Source organism: Garra rufa, chromosome 9 (genome assembly GCF_049309525.1).
Source record: "Garra rufa chromosome 9, GarRuf1.0, whole genome shotgun sequence".
In the NCBI taxonomy this organism is placed as follows: domain Eukaryota; kingdom Metazoa; phylum Chordata; class Actinopteri; order Cypriniformes; family Cyprinidae; genus Garra; species Garra rufa.
The window spans coordinates 22,677,603-22,698,738 of record NC_133369.1 but is presented as its reverse complement, the minus strand read 5'-3'; the positions used below and the strand labels follow the sequence as shown (position 1 = coordinate 22,698,738).

Genomic DNA, 21,136 nt, shown 5'->3' with positions numbered 1-21,136 from the left:
CCTCTCAAAGGGGTTGTTATATGAAAGTTAAAGACAGAATAAAGTTTAGGCCGTGTTTTTTTTTTTTTTTTTTTTTTTTTTTTTTTACATAACTATCTGTCAAAAGCAGTTTAGTCAAGTGTCAATGAAGTCTGAACCCTCGTTTGGCCTCTTCTGAAATTACATACAACATAATCAGTGTTTTGGAAATTGGCTATTTTAATGTGTATGTTAAATTGACCTATGATCACATCAGAAAGCATTTATCATTCTCTGGTTACTGACTTTGTATGGTAGAGAGTTAGTAATGTTATCAGTCTCGCTGTATGACTTTAAAAGGAAAAGTCTGCCCTGTTTTAACATCGCTGAGATTGTTTTTAAAACAATATTAGTCAGATTCCAAGCATTACTCACTGTTATATGTTTAGTGTCTGATCATAATTCACGATTATAGCTCGTTTTGATGACAGCCTCAGACAACACATTTCACTGCTCAAGGATGCCAATGAGCGATACATGCAGAGAAAACATGCAATATGAGGACACACAACAAGCTACATCTTACATGGTCCACCATCACTCACTCACTTTCTTATTCTTTCTCTCTCTCTTTCTCTTAGTGTGAATCTGATGAAGAGTAAGCTGGATCCAGAGGGGTTGGGTATTATTCTGTTAGGTCAGTTTCTACAGGAGTTCTTCCCTGATCAGGTAATGCATGCATCACGTTTCTCTCTTTCAGGTTGAATGTTCAAACACATTTATAAAGACCAAAAAGCTATGTAAGTGGACAGTTCTCTGGGCTTTGAGACAATCATAAAGTGCCTCCCTCTTGTTAAAGGCAAAGTTCACCCAAAAATGAAAATTCCGTCAATAATTACTCACCCTCATGTTGCTTAACCCTTTAGACCTTCATTCCTCTTCAGAACACACATTAAGATATTTCTGATGAAATCTGAGAGCTTTCTGACCCTGCATAGACCGCAACACAACTTACACGTTCAAGGCCTAGAAAGGTAGCAAAGACATCAGTGGTTCAGCAGTGTTATGAAGCTTTGGGTATACTTTTTGTGGGCAAAGAAAACTTTATTGAACAATTTGTTCTCTACTCTTGCGTCAGTCTTCGACACCTATCAAGAAAGCTGCCACCTAAGATGCCTTTTTTTAGGGGTTCAAGTGGTATAGCGCTAAAACCTTATTGTAATTGTTATAATGGCCAAGGATCAGCAATCTCCACGTAAAACTGATCAGCAGACCAAATCGTAAGTCATAGAGAATTGAAACTTAAAGGGGTCATCGGGTGCAAAACTAACTTTTACATGTGGTTTGAACATTAATGTGTGTTGGTAGTTTGTGTACACAACCACCCTACAATGATAAAAATCCACCCAGTGGTATTTTTTTTTTAATCTTTAATATAATCTAGTAATATCCCCTTTTTAATATCAGATCATTCTCAGCTTCTTGTTGTTGTGACGAAACATAGTTGATTGACATGAGCATCTTACCTTAGACCCGCCCTCACCGAGCTGAAACAGTCTTAATACGACCGCCAATGTGTCGACTCAGGTGCAGGGGAAGACTCTAATTGAGCGATCGAGGTGTTTCGCCGATAAACACTGCTAAATACAGCTAAACACGCTAAATAAACGGCTAAAGTAAACATTACAGATCCTAATCCCTCAGCAGAGATGGCCGGGGCGAGCAGAGCTCGGTGGTATTTAAAGGGGCCATGTCTTAAAATGAGCTGAAATTTTGCAGAGCTGATTTGCTAAGGTAAAAGGGTGTTTTTTTTACACTACTATTGGGAATTTTTAACCAAAGTATATTAGAGACTTTTCAGAAAAACCCTAAAGAATCATATGAACTTGTGGAAAATGGGCATCAGATGACCCCTTTAAAGGGATGGTAGTACTCATTCGTCTGTAATGCCACCAAGGCTCGCCCCAATCAGCCTAACGGGTTGGCGCTACAGCGATCAAAATTACAACCTCGCTCGTAACTTCTAAACCGTTCTTCGCAGGCTGAACTGTCTTATGTCGTTGGAATCCTTGGCTCACGGCAAGACATTTCCTGTATTTAGCATTTTTTGAAAAACCTATTTTTGCAAACTAGTCCTAGGTTTTTCGCCTGATCAGAATCAAACCAGTGCAGGAGGATTCTCTGGAGAGTGAATATCAATAATTATCAAAAAAAAAAAAAAAATTTACCTTTCGACTTTGTCACAAAGGGACACCAAAATGTTCAAAAGGGGCAGGGCTGCCTTTACTAATATGGCTAAAACTTTCAGAATGAGATATCTTCGCCAAACTCACAAAGCATATGTAAGGTCTAATTCTGAGGTCACATGGAAAAAAAGTCGTGGAGCTTGGCCATTGGTGGTGCAGTAAGAGGGGGAAAAAAACTCCATAAACTACACAAACATTTATCCTGACGGTATAAAAATCGGTACGCACCATCTTGGTCCAAAGTGCCATTAGTGACTATAAGGATATTTGCGTATACCAAAAAATTTGGGGAGCTTTGAGCACCTTTTAGACAAGGTTAACTGAGGTTGATCGGAACGAAACTTGATGGGCTGTTTGACTCACAGCCCTAAAAATCGGTGAAAAATTTGAAAGAAAATAATTGTATTAGTGTTGTCAAAAGTACTACCTTTGGTACCAGTCAGTACTGAAATTTTAAAAAGAATGTTAGCAGGAAATGTACGTTTCTAAAATTTCAGTACAGACTGGTTCCGAAGTCTGTACTTTTGAGAACACTAGACTGTATATTGCAATCATACAGTTGTATCATACGATAGACCTCTTCATTCCAAACAGCTTTGCCTCTAGAACCACTGCTGTCAATCAAACCATTTGTTAAATGATTAAGAAAATGTTAAAAACCTACTTTTACAAACTAATCTGGCAACTTTATTCAACAGTTTCTTCTCTTCCACGTCAGCCTTTGCCACGCCTTCACAAGAGTACCACGACCACACGGTTGACACAGAAGAGAAGAAATAATGTTGAATAAAGTCATTATTTTTATTTTCTTTGCACACACAAAGTATTCTTGTAACTTCATTAAGGATGAACCACTGATGTCCCATGGACTATTTTAAAAATGTCCTTACTACCTTTCTGGGCCTTGAACGTGGTAGTTCTTTCAGATTTCAAAAATATCTTAATTTGTGTTCCAAAAATGATTAACGGTCTTACAGGTTTGGAACAACATGAGGGTGAGTAATTAATGATGGAATTTTCATTTTTGGATGAACTATCCCTTGACCATGCTAACTCTACTGAATATCTATATGATCTGTGAGTTAAGTATTTGTTTGGTACACAAAGTGGCTACCTATGTAGGGTGTTTAAAATCAGTCACTTGTGAGGTTCATTGGTTAGAATGCTGCCTATGAAGGCAATAGACAATAGGGTAGCTCACTATGTTTTGGAACATAGCTACTACTTTTATCATGGCTTTTCTGCAGTTTTTTTGTCTCCCCCTTGATTCTCGCTCTTGCTCAACATTGTTTGCTTTTTCGTGCTGTTTTTTCATTACCTTCAAATAAACCTACCTTCAAATCAGCCCCAGAGTAAATCTATGTACATGTAGCCCCTCAGAGAGAGAGGGAGGCGGGGGGAGAAGCTGACGGTTATAGTTGGCATGGACTTGCAGCTCCACTGCTCTGTGTTAAATAGATTAGGGCTTTAGGGATACATGCAAAAAGGCCTCAATTTACCATCAAATCAAATACTCTAACCCTATTTCAGGCCCACTCAAACACATGGACACACAGTCCGCTGTTGTAGTTTTGGCAGCGAGGGAGGCATGCGGTACGGGGGCTAGACAGAGGTATTTGGCTCCTGTCAAGACTCTGTGCTGGGGTTTTGCTGCTGGTTTGAGTTGGTCTGCAGAGTTCTGGCACCAGTTTGCAATCAGGTCTTTTCAGCAGCTGCATGGGGGGGGTAGGTGTATGTGATTGTTTTGGACTTAAAGCAATGTATTCCAGTGTCCTGTCAGTCATGGGCATGTCATTACGTCTAAAACCATTTACTGAACCATTGTTTTAGGCTCTCTTGTTCAAGTTTATGGAGTGTGTTTTGATGTGTTCGAGCTGGAACTGGACGTTTTGGTTAAGTTGTCTTAACTCACGGAAATGTTTTTCTGGCATCCTATGGATGGAGTCAGATCTAGGCAGTATATGTCACAGTGAGCTGTTTGCTGATGTTCCACAGACCTGGTGATGTACATGTCCGCACTGACACGTGTCGTCTCGCTTTTCCAGGATTCTGTGATCCCAGACTCATTTCCTGTGTATCACTATAATGGCCTGAAGCAGTCCAACCACAATGAGAAGGTAAGTCACAATTTCTAATGCCCACACATGCAAGCACACTTTATTAGCACATATAGCCCCTGCTGGTGGGTCAGTCTTATCCTGTCTGATCCTGATGGGATGTCTGTGTGCTCCCCCGTCCTACGGCCCACACCATTACGATCTCTCCGACTAGCCTTGCAAGTCTTTCCTGTGAGTGTCGACAGCTTTCGAGACTGGGCACAGTGTATTGAAGCCACAAAAATCTGAAACCGTTTTACTGGACTAATGTCTCAGGCTCTCTGTTCTCTCTTTATTTTGATTTGTGTTTATACAAAGTCAAACCAGGCAAAATGATTTGCATCATTTAAAAAACACATGGCCAAATGCATATTATGTAATATTATTTTCAATTTGACTTTTAGTTTCAGTTTAGTTTCTTCTGTGGTTTTGTTAGTCATCATTCAGTTTTATTTCATGGTCTCATTTTTAAAAAATATTTTTTTGGTTTTAGCGATTATAGCTACAGGAATAATTAGAGCAACAAAAACCATTAGAGATTTTCTTTCTTCACAAGAGGAAATGTTACAAAAGTTCTCTGTTGGTTCTCACGTGTCTCCAATATTAAATTGGCAAAACCTAATAGAACTTTTAAATATGCTTTAAAAAGCAACTGAGTTTTTTTGTTGTTGTTGTTGTTTATTTACTTTTCTAAATTAATTTTATTTTGTTTACACAAACGCATTCAAACTTGTAGTCAGAAGTGTGCGATAATGATTAAAAAATATATATCGGTATTTTCTGAAATTTTGTTGATAATGATAATTAGGCAATATTTTGCTAAGTGTGTTATTGTGCTGGTACCTTGACAGGTTTAGGACTGCCATAGACAGCTGTCTCCCAAAGATTTTGATATTCTTCATTTTCTGTGAGGTGGTTAGTTTGCAGGAGTAACAGAAATTAACTTTAGGTTTAAATTAGTGCTGTCAAATGATTAATTGTGATTAATCACATCCAAAATAAAAGTTTTTGTTTGCATAGAATATGTGTGTGTACTGTGCATATTTATTATGTATATATAGACACACACATACAATATATATTTTGAAAATATTTACATGTATTTACATGCGTATATTTATATTCATATGATTTATATTATGTATTATATTATATATATTTTTTTATATGTAAACATAACATATTTTACTTAAATATGTACATGCATGTATGTGTATTTATATATGCATAATAAATATATACAGTACACACGACATATATTATATAAACAAAAACTTTTATTTTGGATGTGATTAATTGTGATTAATCGTTTGACAGCACTAGTTTAAATAGATTTTTACCTTTTATGGCCATTTTTACCATTTTTTTCTAACCTAATTAAATATATGCATCATCTTTTGTCATATTCTTAAATTGAATGAATCAATTTAAATGGTAAAACACTATAGGGCTGTTATTAATCAAAATTTGTGATTACAATGCAGAGGTGGCACAGAATCTGCATCACAAGTGGCATTTACTGTAGATGCATTTACACTAGAGCTAATTTTGTCAGCTATTTTCAATTTTAGTCTTCATTTTAGCCCCATGTTAAATGTCCTTGTTAGTTTTTATCGTATTTAGTCAACCATATCCTATTTTATTTTAGTTCAGTTTTAGTCAAAGAAAATCTAAAGTATGATTTTTTTCGTCATAGTTTTTGTTAACATGAATGCATTAAACCTGCAATTATAAATGCATAATTAATGCTTTGTTTAAAAAAAAAAAATAAATAAAAAAAAGTTACTAGTTAAAATAAGTTATTTAAAAACATTTGATACAAAGACTCCTTATATACTTTTTTTATATTCATTCATGTTGTTCATCTCATGTTCTCTATATTGCTACTGGTAGTTAAGTGCTTTCTCTGACCATTGTGGACCATTCTCCTTATTCCATGCACATTCCCATAAAGAGTTCTAATGACATTTACACATGCCATCCTTAAGCACTAGAAAACGCACCCCTGACCGCCTTGTCCATTCATTGATCACAGTGTGTGTGTGTGTGTGTGTGTGTGTGTGTGTGTGTGTGTGTGTGTGTGTGTGTGTGTGTGTGTGTGTGTGTGTGTGTGTGTGTGAGTGTGAGACTCTAAACGTCTTAACGGAAGTGTGTGTGTGAGAGGGAGATTGACAGAAGTTTAGAGATAATGGGTAGGAACTGCCACATCAGGCCCCTGAGGACACACAGGTTACTCTTCATTACTCTGGCAAACGCATTAGCAGCAGCAGTAAAGTGTGCTGCCTTTGTTGTTGAGGTTTCCTCTGTGCCACTCGTATATTCACAGGGGCCCTTTCTCAGGAACCAAACACCTTGCAAAATGTAAAGAGCTCCTCTAGCTGTAACGCAGACCATACTGGCACTTGGAAGCCAAAGCCCAGGTTGCCTTTCTGCTCAAGTCATATAGTTATCCGAAGGGATCTGCTCTCATTCAGTCTTCCACCAGCACTCCTGCTTCATGTCACTTGTGCATTCTAGAGCAGCGGTTCCCAATTCCAGTCCTCGCGCCCCACCGCTCTGCACATTTTGCATGTCTCTCTTAGTTAACACACCTGATTCAGATAACCAGCTCATCAGAAGTGAGGTCCGTGCAGGAACTGCGATCCGATTGACATGGTCCCTGCAAAGTGTTCATTGCTCCCTGCTCCCTAAGTGGGGGAAATCTGTTTACTATACTTCGAAACATTCATTCATATATTTGCGCTACGCCACCGCATGTAGCGTCTTCACACACAGATGAAACTTACTAGAGAAGTGTGACATAAGTGCATCTGTAAATAAATGCATTTTAAATTTACGTCTCGCACGCTGTAATGACCTTCAAATGGAACACATACGCTCGCTTCGAACTAATGAATACTGGCGGAATATCCTGTGATGTCCACTTCGAAGGGCAGTAACGTTGGAATAGAACAAACGTCGGAAGCGATGAGTGAAACACACAAAATGTGCAGAGCGGTGGGTCGCGAGGACTGGAATTGGGAACCGCTATTCTAGAGCACTTTTGCACTGCCGTCAACTTGATTTGATAAAGATTTTGCATTTTTATTGTCTGAGTACTTTGACAAAAAGCCTAATTTATTAAAGTTATTACTGCTGCTAGGTTAAATTTGGAGGTTTTCACAGGATTTGAACACTATGGCTCATTTCTTGTTAGATATTTCATATAATTCAATTTCAGCTACAGAATAAAAATTCTGTCATAGTTTACTCACCCTTATATGTACATATATGACTTGCGTTCTTCTGGAAAATAAATTCACAAAAGTTCAATACAATGACAACAAACTGTTAAATCATAAATGTACAAAATTCTTTAAAATTATGTTTATTTTTTATTTTGTTTTTAAAGTGATTTTTTTTATTATTATTATTTCTAATAATTTAAGTAAATAGTAAGTAAAACTAATGTATTTTCATGTGATGTTCACGCTCTGTAAATAGTGTGATGTCATATAGGCCTATATCAGCTTATTGGATCAGTCAGTTCTTAATCTGGTACTTGTTCAATCACTGCCTTTATTGAGTTTGTGTCATTCTCTGACTGATTATGAGCACACATGCATTTGTTTTAGTCTGAATATAAAAAAAATGTTTGTTTATTTTAAAGCATAGAATTAGAGCTGAACCCAAGCCCAGCTAACCAACAGCAGACTGTTATCTTCAGCCGAACAGGCCAAAAAACCTTTAGAACATGAAATCTGGCTGACCAGTGAAAATATTTGGATTATTTCAAGTAAACATACATAGAGTGTTGACAAGTTTTATGAAAGGCATGTTCTGACTAACATGGAGGACGCGCTGATCCACGCGACCAGAGTTGACTTGCTGCAATGATAAATCTGTGCCTTCTAGTTCTAACAACATGTCAAGCTTTATTGTGCCTTGAGATGGCTGGTTATGGTTCATAGTCTAGTCAGCTGGAGGATGTCGCTCTTCCTTCCTTTGCTTTCTACTGCCAAGAGCTAAAGTACAGCTATAAATGGAGATTGATGGGTTTGGGTAAAAACAGGCAGCATGAGAAATATGGAAGTGATTGTAGTAGCACAGTAAGGTGGTTTGAAGTTCTTGAAAGTTAAGATCTCAACGTTCAAGAGATCATCTCTCAACATCCTATTGTTCACCTACCTGTTGGCTGGTTTTTCATTCTTAACGGATAGTTCACCCAAAAATGAAAATTCTGTCAATTTACTCACCCTCATGTTGTTCCAAATTGGACCTTTGTTCATCTTCAGAAAACAAATTAAGATATTTTTGATTAAATCTAAGAGCTTTCTGACCCTGCATAGACAACAATGGTACTACCACGTTCAAAGCCCAGAAAGGTAGTAAAGACATCATTAAAATAGTCAATGTAACATTAGTGGTTCAACCTTAATTTTATAAAGCTTTGATGCATTGTGTAGTTAAAGTTTAGTTAAAGTAATTAAAGGCAGATTTTTGCTCCAATGTGAAATTTGTACAAACCAGATGGTAAATTGTGGTATTAAGCTTTTCTTTATATTCAGAACATGACAAACACTTTAAGTTTTTAAAAACTTTACACTTTTCCAGTCATTTTTCCTTAAAAAAAAAAAAGTAAATAAAAAAGAAAACAATAATTCCTTAGTTCTACATGTTCTAATGAGTAATATTGTTTCAAGTCAAGAAACAGGTTTGTGTTGCCTCATAATATTAATAATGTTATAACTTTTTTTGTCTCTTAGAAATGCACATTTGATAGTAGCTTGAGTTAGGATGCAGAAGTAGATGCAGTTTGTTAATTATCAAAATCAGTAATATCAATAAAATTGTATCAACTGTTGGTCTTCCATAGTAACATACATTTAGTTAATGATAATTGCATTTAAAGTGAACTCTTGTTATCGTTTATCAAGTACATTTTTATAGTGTGACAATTATTGTTACTGATTTATCGCCCAGCGCTACATGGACTATTTTGACTTTTTGGGTCTTGAATGTGGTAGTTGCATTACTGTCTATGCAGGGTCAGAAAGCTCGCGGATACCTTAATTTGTGTTCCAAAGATGAACGAAGGTCTTGCAGGTTACAAGACCGACATAAGAGTTGATAATTATTGACAGAATTTTAATTTTTAACGTGAACTGTCCCTTTAAATCTATCTAACATCTCTCTGTAGTCTGCATGAGTACGTGTTTGTTTTCATGGATGGTTCTCTTAACCCTGGCAAGGCCGAAGAGCACTCATGGTTGATGACAAAAGCAACTTTTTTGCTGATACACAAAGTTGAGCAGAGGTTAGTTTGGCTACTTAGAAGAAAAATGACAAGTGGAGTCTTGCAAGTGTGTGATCTGCTTCCCAATGGCTGGGACAGACCGGTTTCCGCTGTTAGCATGTCTGAGCCTCACTGCATAATGGGCTGGTGATGTTGGTGTAGAGATGTTTGTGGCTGCCACCAGAGGGAGCGCCATGGAGCTTTATGGCTTTTGCTCAGGACTGGCTTGAATGAGGCGATGCCTATAGGACAGTGATTGCCTGTGTGTAAAAAGATGACTCCAAGGCTTGACGATTGTGGACAGCACATCTTAAAGGGATAGTTCACCCAAAAATGAAAGTAAGCCTATTATTTACTTAACCTTCCAGGCTTCTTAGGTGCATGACTTCCTTCTTTCAGAATTATCCAATCCCTAAGCGTTATCATGGCGTCAACATCCGACGTCATCCGCACATGGCGGCTTCCGTGTACGACTGTTAGAGCTAGCTAGATCAAAGTGATTATTATGTTTTAAATATGGGTATTTTTCTTACAGAAACGTGTTGATTCACTACAGGAGACCTTTATTCACCTCCCAGAGCTGTGTGAGACACTTTATTATGGATGGATGCACTTTATTGGACTTGTTTTGGACTGATAAAAAGAAACACCCACTGCCATGATGATGCTTTGGAGAGCCAGAAAATTTGTGCTTTTTTTTTTTTTTTTTTTTTTTTTTTGTGCTCATCAAGGCTGTTCATTTGATCAAAAATAGAGAAAAATGTAATATTGTGAAATTATTATTACTAGGGCTGTCAAAATTAAAGCGTTAATTACGCGTTAACTCGAATTCATTTTAACAGCACTATTTTTATTAGTGCACGATTAATGCAGCGCGCATTTTCTGTTTGACCCACTACCTAGCCCATAGTTACAGAAACCTAGCGAAAAGTGCCTAGTAACAATACATAAACACATAATTGGACAAACCTAATATGTGACCCTGGACCACAAAACCAGTCTTAAGTCGCTGGGGTTTGTTTGTAGCAATAGCCAAAAATACATTGCATGGGTCAAAACTTTTGATTTTTCTTTTATGCCAAAAATCATTGAGAAAATTGAAGTAAAGTTCATGTTCCATGAAGATTTTTTGTAAAATTCCTACTGTAAACATATCAAAATGTAATTTTTGATTTGTAATATGCATTGTTAAGAACCTAATTTGGACAACTTTAAAGGTGATTTTCTCAGTCTTTTTGATTTTTTTGCATCCTCAGATTTCTGATTTCAAATAGATGTATCTCAGTCAAATATTGTCCGATCCTAACAAACCATACATCAATAGAAAGCTTATTTGTTGAGCTTTCATATGATGTATAAATCTCAGTTTTGTCAAATTTAACCTTATGACTGGTTTTGTGGTCCAGGGTCACATATAGTTTCTGAGGCTCTCCGGTTTTGCCGAACGAGCGTGAGGTCTCCCAATGCGCACACACTTCCCTCTCTTTATATCTGCGTCTGCTCTGTTCAGAGAGCGGCAGAGGAGCAGCGCTTTCAGTTAAACCAGATATTATGTTGCTTCCAGTGCTTGAAGTAGGCCGGTACGCAGGCACTTCTGTATTTTATCCTTTTGCGTACTTGCACTTTTTCGTGCGTACCGACACTTCTGACATATTGAATGAATGCAAGCGGAGTTGTTCTACGTTAGGATTGGTGCTGTGGAGTTGATGCATAAAGCCACATACGAGTATGCAAGTGAAAACGGCTTATTATATGCACGTCAAACACATGCATATCATATGCACGCCAAAGTTAATTTCAGCTTATTAATAGCACGCCAAATAGGAACAGAAAATCATGCTACTAGTACGCATTATCATGAGACCGGGCTCTCGAATCAGTACGTTAGAACGAAAACAATACCTTAAAAAAACAAAAGAAGCAGGTTTTTGCGATCACACAACTTTAAACAGGTAAACTCCTAAAAAATCCAAGGATCGTGAAAGCATTCAAACAGGAAGTTAAAAACAACGATAATAATGCAGAGAATAGTGCCTTATGTTCAGATGCCGGTAAATGATTCTTTTCAGCAATTGAATCATGATCATAATTCAGGATTTTCAGGAAGTCATTATTTTATATTACTTTGGTTGTCTGATAACAGAAACACTAAAATATAACAATGGAATCAGTTTTGTTGAGAACATGGCTGCATCAAATTACAGTATGTGGGCACCGAGAGGCAAAGAAATGTAATAATAAATGTACATTTTGCATGTTCAGAAGAAGTGAGCTGCCCTGTCCTGCAAATAATGTAAACAGGCTTGTGTAAGTAAATTGCTCAGTGCAAAGAAAGAGAAGTAATGGGAACCTGGTATTTCTATGTTCTTTTTTTTTTTCCATGTGTCGAATAGACATGAACAAGTTATTTGAAAAACATCTATGACCTTTGAAACATGTCTAGTCTTCATCTTCTATGTGGAGTATGGTTTCACTAATAATAAACATATATTTGCTTAAAGCATACATATTTGTCCATGCCAATGTTGATTAGAGTATTAAAAACTTTAACCCTTGTGCGCTCCTCATTTGGGAGTCACACTCATACTCCTCACGGTCAAAAGTGACCGGACACCTGAAATTTAACTTTTTTTTTTTCTTCAGTAAAACCAATCTAATATATTTTTGTTCCATAATATTTTTTCTTTTTTCCTTTGTAATTTTAGAGAATTTTATGGTACTAATGATTATTTATGCAATAATTATGATCTATTTTTTCCACTGAAAATAGAAAAAAAATTAAAAATCCTAATTTTTAAAAATTATTTTTCAATGAATGCAGTATTTCAGATAAAAATAGAGTATAGGCCTTCCAAATCAATTTTTTGAAGACAGATTAGCACCACCTGGTGGGAGCACAGGAAGAAAAATAAGCAATTTCACAGTGTAACCACTAGAGGCCTGTATAGACATCAATAGAGATGCTAGTGAATTCCCTTTTTGTTTCAGACATAATTGCTTACTTATATAATAAGTAATGGACTTTAAAATATATTCAGACATTCTCAAAGAGTACTTTTTGTGAAGTTTTAGATATTTTCTTCTTATAAATAATGATTTCAAATTAATTTTTGCATTATGATTATAGTCAATCCTAAACGGCACTGCACTGACAAACCCAAGAGGCAGTGCTTGCTTCTCATCACTGTTTACTGCAGATTTCAAATTAATTTCCAGTGTGTGTCAGTTTTGCCCACTTCTCTGAGCTTTTTTCTGCATTGTTACTGAATTATTGAATTAATTTGACATACTGTACTCCTAAAACTTTGCTTTGTTACAGACAGCAGTTTATAGATGTGTGTTTGTATGTGTGTGTGTGTGTGTGTGTGCGTTTATTTTTCAGTCTTGATGTTTTAGAGTGTCACCACTTCACTGCTGTGAGCTTTTTCTGCATTATGACTGAATTATTGAATGGATTTCACATATTCTCAAACGTTTGCTCTATTACAGACACAGTAGTTTTATTGGTGTGTGTGTGTATAAGTGTGTGTGTGCGCGCGTCTGTGTGTGACTGGATGTGTCTAAATCACACTCCTGATGTTTTATAGTATCATCCCTTCACTGCTGTGTACTTTTTTTTAGTTTTGTGTCTGATTTGTCGATTGTGCACACAGTTAATCTCTGAATTGCTGTTTTTTTGTCTTTTTCCCATTCATTTCCTATGGTCGGTCATTTCTGACCGAAGAGCATGAGTGTGACTATTTTTTTTACGCCCACTTAGCCTTTTCGAATGATGTCGTAATTTTTTTTCTGTGTTCACATTCCCAGTGCCATAAAAGTCACCAAGTTTCATATCATTCCGATGAAGCTGTGATTTTTAAAAAATTTAAATGTAAAATGTTCCGGTCAGAAATGACCGAGGAGCGCACAAGGGTTAAACAGTATTAATTTAAGGTACATTTAGAACAGATAAAAATGTGCGATTAATCACGAGTTAACTCATGACAACCATGCAATTAATCGCGATTAAAAAATGTAATCGATTGACAGCCCTAATTATTACAATGTAAAACAATGTTTTTCTGTATTAATATACATTTAAAATTTAATTTATATCTGGTTATAAATTATAAATATAAATTTAATTTATATAAAGGTTATTTTCATTCAGCTAGAGGTCATGCTGTGACGTATCGATCTCCTGTTGGTCACACTGAGTCACGTGATACGATTTTGCTGGTTAGAGTTCACCAAGCTTGAACTTTCAGCGAAATGCGAAAATGTTTCACACAGGCTTGCGTTTCCAGTCTAACGCATTCACATGCGTATGAATGGAAGTCAGTGGAACGAAAAGTGCAGTGTGACCACGCCTTAACTCCGATTGGATTCGAGTGAAAGAAGGAAGTTATATACACCTAGGATGCCTGGAGGTTAAGTAAATAGTGGGCTAATTTAAATGTTTGGGTGAAATAATTACCCTTTAATTCCTCATTTAAAAGGGTCAATGGATCTACAACATTGGCACCTGTGAAACCTGTGGATTGTCAGATTTGCCCCTGTAGTGTACAACAGCAACACAAAAGACGCAAAAGAAATGCACATGTTCATCGTGACACTTTGTCAAGGGCAGATTCCTTCCTGGCAATATGACGCCCTCCATATGGAAGCCATTGACTGTCTCATGTCTGATGTCATAGCAAGAGGCCAGGTCTCTAATGAGATACATACAGAGAGAGACACATTGGCATTCCCAGAAATTAGGGCCATGGCTTTATTCTGAGTGACTGTACATTCGCATATATGTTGCATGGTTACACTTTTGTGTTTCTCTCTTCTAGGTGAGTTATGTTGAGGGCACTGCTTTGGTCATGGGTTTCGAGGACCCCATGGTACGTACGGACGACACCCCGGTCAAGCGCTGTCTACAGACCAAATGGCCCTACATTGAGCTTCTGTGGACCACAGAAAGGTCGCCCTCCCTCAATTAACCTTCATCTCTCACCTGCCAACCTCTGGCTACACAGCCCGCTGACTTCAGGAACGCTCAAAGGACTCCTCACTCTCTCTGCACTACATTTAGCAGGCCAACACGGGGCCCGAAGTTCAAATGAGAGATGATGCTCTTTGCGTGGCACTTGCACAAAGCCTTGCTTTTTAAACATCTCAACTGGCTTGATTATTGGGCTAATTTTGTGTTTAAAGCCCGGGAGTTGAACAAAAAATGTTTTTTCTTTTCCTAAATTATGTTATTTTCTGTTGTGAATACCAAATGTATTTGCTTTCGCAGGTGTTCATATATTTTTGTTAACTTTCTACATGATTTTGTTTATTGGTCTGGAATCTTTGAATTAGCACACCAACTGTGATGATCTTATGAGTAATTTATGGAATTGTTAATATATTTTTTTTTTGTTTTTGTTGTTGTTTTTTTTATTATTATTTGAAGTTTCATTGTTAGTTTGTGTAAATATTTAAGGGATCATTTGACCAAAGCCTCTGGTTGGACATAAAGTATTTGTGTTTGTCAGTGGTCAGCTGAGGAGCTGCTATGTTCTGCGGCGCTCGGCCCTGAGAGGAAGTCTGTTTAGACAGGTTTACAAAAGAATGCACTACAACCCCATGCTGGGCACCAAACGACAGTGGGAAAATAGGGCAATTTTAGTATTTAAACTTTGAAGTTACAACTCTCCAGGAGGGAATCTGGAATGACAGGAGGGATTCTCTGCATGAGAGAGAAGAATAACACTGACAAATGCTCACCCTTTATTTATTCTGATTCTGATGGTTCACTAAAATAAACACTTTTGTTCTTCACGGCTGGACTGTGGTGTGTTTGTCTTGTGTAAAATAAAATGGCCCTGCATATAAGATCTCTGAAATAATTCTAGCACTTTATTTTTGGTAATCATTGAAAAACTAACCTTGTCAATCAGATGTCTTTCATGTTTTCTTATGCTGTCAGGAGGGGAAGCAGTAGCAGATCCTGACACAGAATGACAGCATTAGGAACATGCGGCTACACCTGCAGAAGGGATGGCAGTGATGTTATGTGTGACTTGAACTCACTGCTTCATAACGGTAACTGTCTACTACAGGAAAATTGCTACTTTGCTGTGGTTAAAACTATGTGACAGATCAGGTAAGAAAAATAGGCAAGTAGGTGCTATGTTTGATGGTAGTATGTGGATTCTACCACTATTTATTAAATGTAATTTATGTATCTGTGGTTTTTTGTGTGTGTGTGTGTGTGTGTGTGTGTGTGTGTGTGTGTTTGACATTTTTATTAATGGGCCATTCTACAGAATTGGTCCAAACCGTGTGTTTTAAGTCTATTGACTGAGACTGATTTTAACTATACCCCTACATTTATGATCTGGAAATATTTACGTGTCACTCTCTCTGATAACTACAAGGTGTGAGTAGATAGGTCCCATCTATTTTAGATAAATGTGTTTAAAAGTATGAAAAATCTGTGTGCAACTTTTTTTAGTTTGTCACTACCGAACACAATTTTTCCATAATTAAACACTTTTTTTTTTTTTTTTGGAGTTGTTCCATAACATTTCGTTTTTATACATGGTCAGCTGTTCAGAACTGTGCTAGCTAGCCATGTGCTGATTAGCATCTTTGACCTAGGTTGAAAACTATCTCAAATTTGGTAGTATCACTACCGAAAGTCACCCAAATGTTCAGAATTTTAGAACATTTGGTAGAGTTTCAGTAGTGATATCATTGTTTTTTGGGTGTTAGTCAATACAATTTTCATTACCTAAACATGTCATTGTTTAGGTAGTGACAAAAGGGAACACATAATCCTCATATCTTGAGAAAATAAATAAAATTTAAGTACAGTTATGCACATTTTTAAGCACTTTAGTATGTTTTTGTTTAGTGTTTTAGTTTGCAAGTTAAAATTCTGTAATGTGTTGTGGTCGCTACCAAAACATTACTGTCAAAACCGAAAATGTGCAATCACTATCAAAACATGGGATGTTTTGTCAAAAAAAGTGTACTGAATTATCAACTATAATGTTATGATTAGTTTTTTTTTCAATGTATATTTAAACTAATGAATCCTTAATTTTAAAATCAGTATGATCAACGTTTTGCCTTTTACAAAGAAAAATTGGATTCAAAATACAACAAATATAATAAATTACACTTGAAATGTTAAAAATTTGTTGTTATTGGTTTACCATTGATAATTTTTTAACAAAACACCAGTACAATATATGTATTATGTAGATGTAAGCAAAAACTTAATAGATCAATATAACCCTTGTAATTAAAACAAATATTACTGTGTTTTGGTAGTGACAAATTTGGGGAGAGGACAAATATTCCAAAAATGTCTGAAAATACCATTTGAAAACCAGCTGTACAATTGCTATAAATGTTACCTTGGATATTATGCAATTTGTATACATAAACATTTTTTTTGGAAAAAGAGAGAAAAAAAATTGGACCAATTCTGTAGAATTGACCATATACTTGTGTGTGTGTGTGTGTGTGTGTGTGTGTGTGTGTGTGTGTGTGTGTGTGTGTGTGTGTGTGTGTGTGTGTGTGTGTGTGTGTGTGTGTGTGTGTGTGTGTGTGTGTGTGTGTGTGTACCTGGTATTCATCACGTTATGGGGACCAAATGTCCCCACAAGGATAGGAATACCAGTAGATTTTGACCTTGTGGGTTCATTTCTCAGGTCCCCATGAGGAAACAGGCTTATAAATCATGCACAATGAGTTTTTTTGAGTAAGTAAAAGTATGCACAATCTCCTGTGAGGGCTAGGTTTAGGTGTAGGGTAGGTTTGTACAGTATGAAAACCATTACGCCTATGGAATGTCCCCATAGAACATGTAAACCCAGCGTGTGTGCGTGTGTGCGTGTGTGTGTGTGTGTGTGTGTGTGTGTGTGTGTGTGTGGACACAACCACCCTTTTTCCACCCTCAATCATCAAGCCGTTTCGGTTTTCTGAGCAGTATGATGTCATACTGCTCAGGCCCCGCCCACAATTGATGACGGACTGTCCCGTATTAGCATATTTCTGCCCTCAGCCAGTCATACGCTGTTGTTGATGGTAATGCGCCACCGAATACACAAAAAATGGAAGAAAGGGGTGGAGTGAGCAGTAGCTCATTATCATTTAAAGAGTCTTGCACCGCAACAGGTCTCTGTGAACAGAGCTGTTTTTGACAAGGTAAAAAGGGTGTTGTTTGAGGAATTTTAACCAAAGTGTGTTGCATACATTTCATGGAGTCTTGGCTTGAATTAAGTAACTGAAAACCGTCATCCTATAGACGTTTTTCCTGAACACGGAAGTAAGTCCGACTCTTAACTGAAAGAATGCTTTGCATTTCCAGTCTGCATTGTTTCTAGTCAAACTAGGGTATATTCCGAGCTAATAAACTAATGTTAAACCTATTAAAATGTTTTTAAAAAGCACATGTCTCCATAGCGCCATCACTTGGCAATGTCGCAATGACCGTCATTTGTCAGTGCTTCACTTTAATGAGTGTGTCGATGACACGAAGCAGCGGACGTTAGCTACATTAAAAACAGATGGACGCTATTTGAACAGAAAAGCATTCAATCTGACGTTAGAATTTGTAATGGCGGCGCTCATCGTTTACTCAGGAAAAAGGTCTATATATCAGTGGTTCTCTTAGTGAATTTTGTGTTTCTTGGCTACAGTGGTTCTCGCTTGTTTGTCCTAAGATGTCAAGAGTGAGATATTAACACTGACAAATAAAAAAATATATATAAATAAATAAAAATATTTTTTTGGACTTACAGTTAAACTGTGTCACATGGTCATAACAAGTATTTGCTTTGACTAGTTAGTGAAGTTTAATTTAGAGTTGGCTTTAAGACCTTACCATCAAATAAATTTGATGTCTCAGGATGTGATCGTTGTGGCCCATATGATCCTTAGGGTCACAGATCAAACTGCTCTGGTTTCCTCTGTAAAGGTCAGACCAACAGATAATTAAAAACGTTCCCACTAAGGGTGCATGTGACATATGGAAGACATCTTTCATGGGCCAAGTGACTTGCCCAAATTCTGCATTATTACAGAAAGAAATAAAAGCGACATTTAGTGGAACCAAATTTTTCATTAAGCTTCTAGCGAAACGACTTGGCACCACATCAAACAAGCAATATTCAATGGCAGAGAAAATAAATTCGAAACAAGATGCAGAATACAGGATACAGGACTTTTATATGCACAACGTGCTTATTGAAGTCTTTAATGTCTGCGTAGTTCCTGTAATTTTTTTACTTTTAAGAACACATTTGGGACTGGATCAGCTGGGAGTTATCAGACGTTTGTTGCGTCATTATCATAAACACAATTAGCTGAATCTTGAGGACGCTGTGGTCTTCTCTCTGTAAACATTGCGAAGTGCACACTGTAAAAGATTCTGTTATGGCTCGCCATGATTATATCACTTCAGCCGATCTGGGACAAGTGTATATATTATAATGACTTATAAACAATCTGCTGTTTGACAGGTGCTTCTATTCTCAGTAGATGACGCTAATATTAATGTCTGTCTGGAATATGAAAACGCGGAGGAACGTTTTTTTGTCACAGCCAGAGTTTATCAGTTCTTGGCAGAACAAAAGTTCAAGAAATCTTTATAAATGAACAGAAAATGTGGAGGAGAGAGTATTTTGGGATGGTTTATTTCACAAGTCACTGAAATAGAACTAGAAAGTGACATCTGTAGAATCAAAAGTATTTGGTCCCTCAACCATTTTCTTTCTAAGTTCTCTTTTTTTTTTAAATGAAATCTCAGGCAGTTGTCCTCTTGCTAATGGTTATTCAGTTCAAAAACTATGCTAAATGTTGACTGTGCAAATGATGTTAATGTTACCAGAGAAGCTAGAGTAAAACATACATAAATTCTGAAAACAATACTGTATGTGAATCTGGTTTAATTATATAACTATTCAGATGATTGTAGAAAAATTGTCCTTAAAGATTTGCTAATATGATCCTCAGGGGGGAACAAAGATTAAAAAACAAATGAAATTGCAGTAGTTTGTCAAATAAAGTGCTCTACAGAACACTGGCCTGTAAGAGAGGATGGAACAAAAGAAGCTGTTACTCAAGAACCATATTAAGCACATCTGGAGTTTGCCAATAATGCATAATAGTAAACCAGAAAGAAAGGAGTTTGTAGTCAGATGAGACCAAGATGAAGCTTTTAATCAAATTTCAAAGCAAGGTGTGAGGTGCAAATCAAATGCTGTCAACTAACAGACTGAAGTTCAGAAAGACGTTCATTTTCACAGCAAGAATTTTCACACAGGCCAAATTAAAGGAGTATTTTGGTTTCAATAGAAGTTAAGTTTCATAATGTTGATTACTGCAAACATTTTGATCATTATATTAACTATAAAACATAGAGAAAGTGAATGGAGAAATTAAGGGATTAAAAGCAGAAATTTGAATGTTATCATTTTTACAAATGAGTTTACATTCATTCTTCTGTTAAAGCTTCACTGTAAAAAAAAAAAAAGACTGAATTTAATGATAAAAGACTAAAAATGCTACAGTAAAAACCTGTTAAATGGTTAATGGTATTGGACATTGCATGTAACTGTACGGTAGTACCCAATTTTCGGAAGTGAAAAAATAACTTCAAATTTAAAGCGAATAACCGTAAAATTGACATTCCCAGAATTCCCTGCATTGCATTTCAAGTTTGAAGTTTTTTATTTTTATTTTATTTTTTTAAATAACTTTCTTCTTATTTTTTTCTCTTATTAGTTTTGTACATTATGATTGTATGTTCTATCTACTGTTTGGTCGGTAAAATTGTTCTTGTAATTTTTACAGTTATTTGTATTTATATTGGCAAAGCTTTTTTTAGTTGTCATATAACTTTAAAAAATTAATACATAATAGTATTTATAAATAAAAATACCGGAGAGAACAAAATTACAGTGTAAGGGAATCTGTCAAGTTCAGGTAAAGCACTAATTAAATGTCTTAATATTTTTGCAAGGCATTTTATAGTTTCTGTGAGCCTACATTTAGGCCAGTACTTGCAAATTCTGTCATTAAAATCCAGCTTTACTTAAAGGTTGTATCAGCGATTTCTAGCAGCGATTTCTAGCAGATTTCTAACAGTGTTCCAACCAATCAGCGTAAGGGTTTTGGTGTTGTGGACTTTCCTACTGGTGCAGGGACGTGAGGGAGGCGGAGCGAAAGTCCACAACACCAAACCCCTGACACTGATTGGTTGGAACACTGTTTGTTTATCTGTGGAAAGGTTGGTAGTGCCGATTGTTTTTTTGGCATATCTCGGACCCTAGGCTGACCAGAGAGACGCGGTTTTTTCACAGACAATTTATGGGGCAGGCAGCGAGCGGATCGTGAAGAAAGGTCAGCTGAATTTGACACTTTATGTTTTAGGCTAGAAATCGCTGATACAACCTTTAATGAACATTCATGCTGTATAAGCAAGAGCAAAATTGAATATAGCTGCAAGCTGTGTTTACCAGGGTTCAAGCACTTTAAGGCATTTAAGCACATATGAAAAAAAGACATTACATATTATTTATCAAGCCTGTAAA

The 21,136-nt window shown here is 36.6% G+C and overlaps 1 protein-coding gene across 2 annotated transcripts in view; it reads left to right on the top strand.

The window, feature by feature from the left end:
* mindy3 (MINDY lysine 48 deubiquitinase 3) overlaps positions 1–15,368 on the top strand; it is a 64,250-nt gene extending 48,882 nt beyond the window's left edge. For both annotated transcript variants that reach the window (XM_073847210.1, XM_073847209.1), the window contains 3 exons: positions 600–687; positions 4,250–4,321; positions 14,393–15,368. In XM_073847210.1, the coding sequence (XP_073703311.1) occupies positions 600–687; positions 4,250–4,321; positions 14,393–14,542 (310 nt within the window). In that variant the 3' untranslated portion in view covers positions 14,543–15,368. The remainder of the gene's footprint in view (positions 1–599; positions 688–4,249; positions 4,322–14,392) is intronic.
* The last annotated feature ends 5,768 nt before the right edge of the window (positions 15,369–21,136 follow it).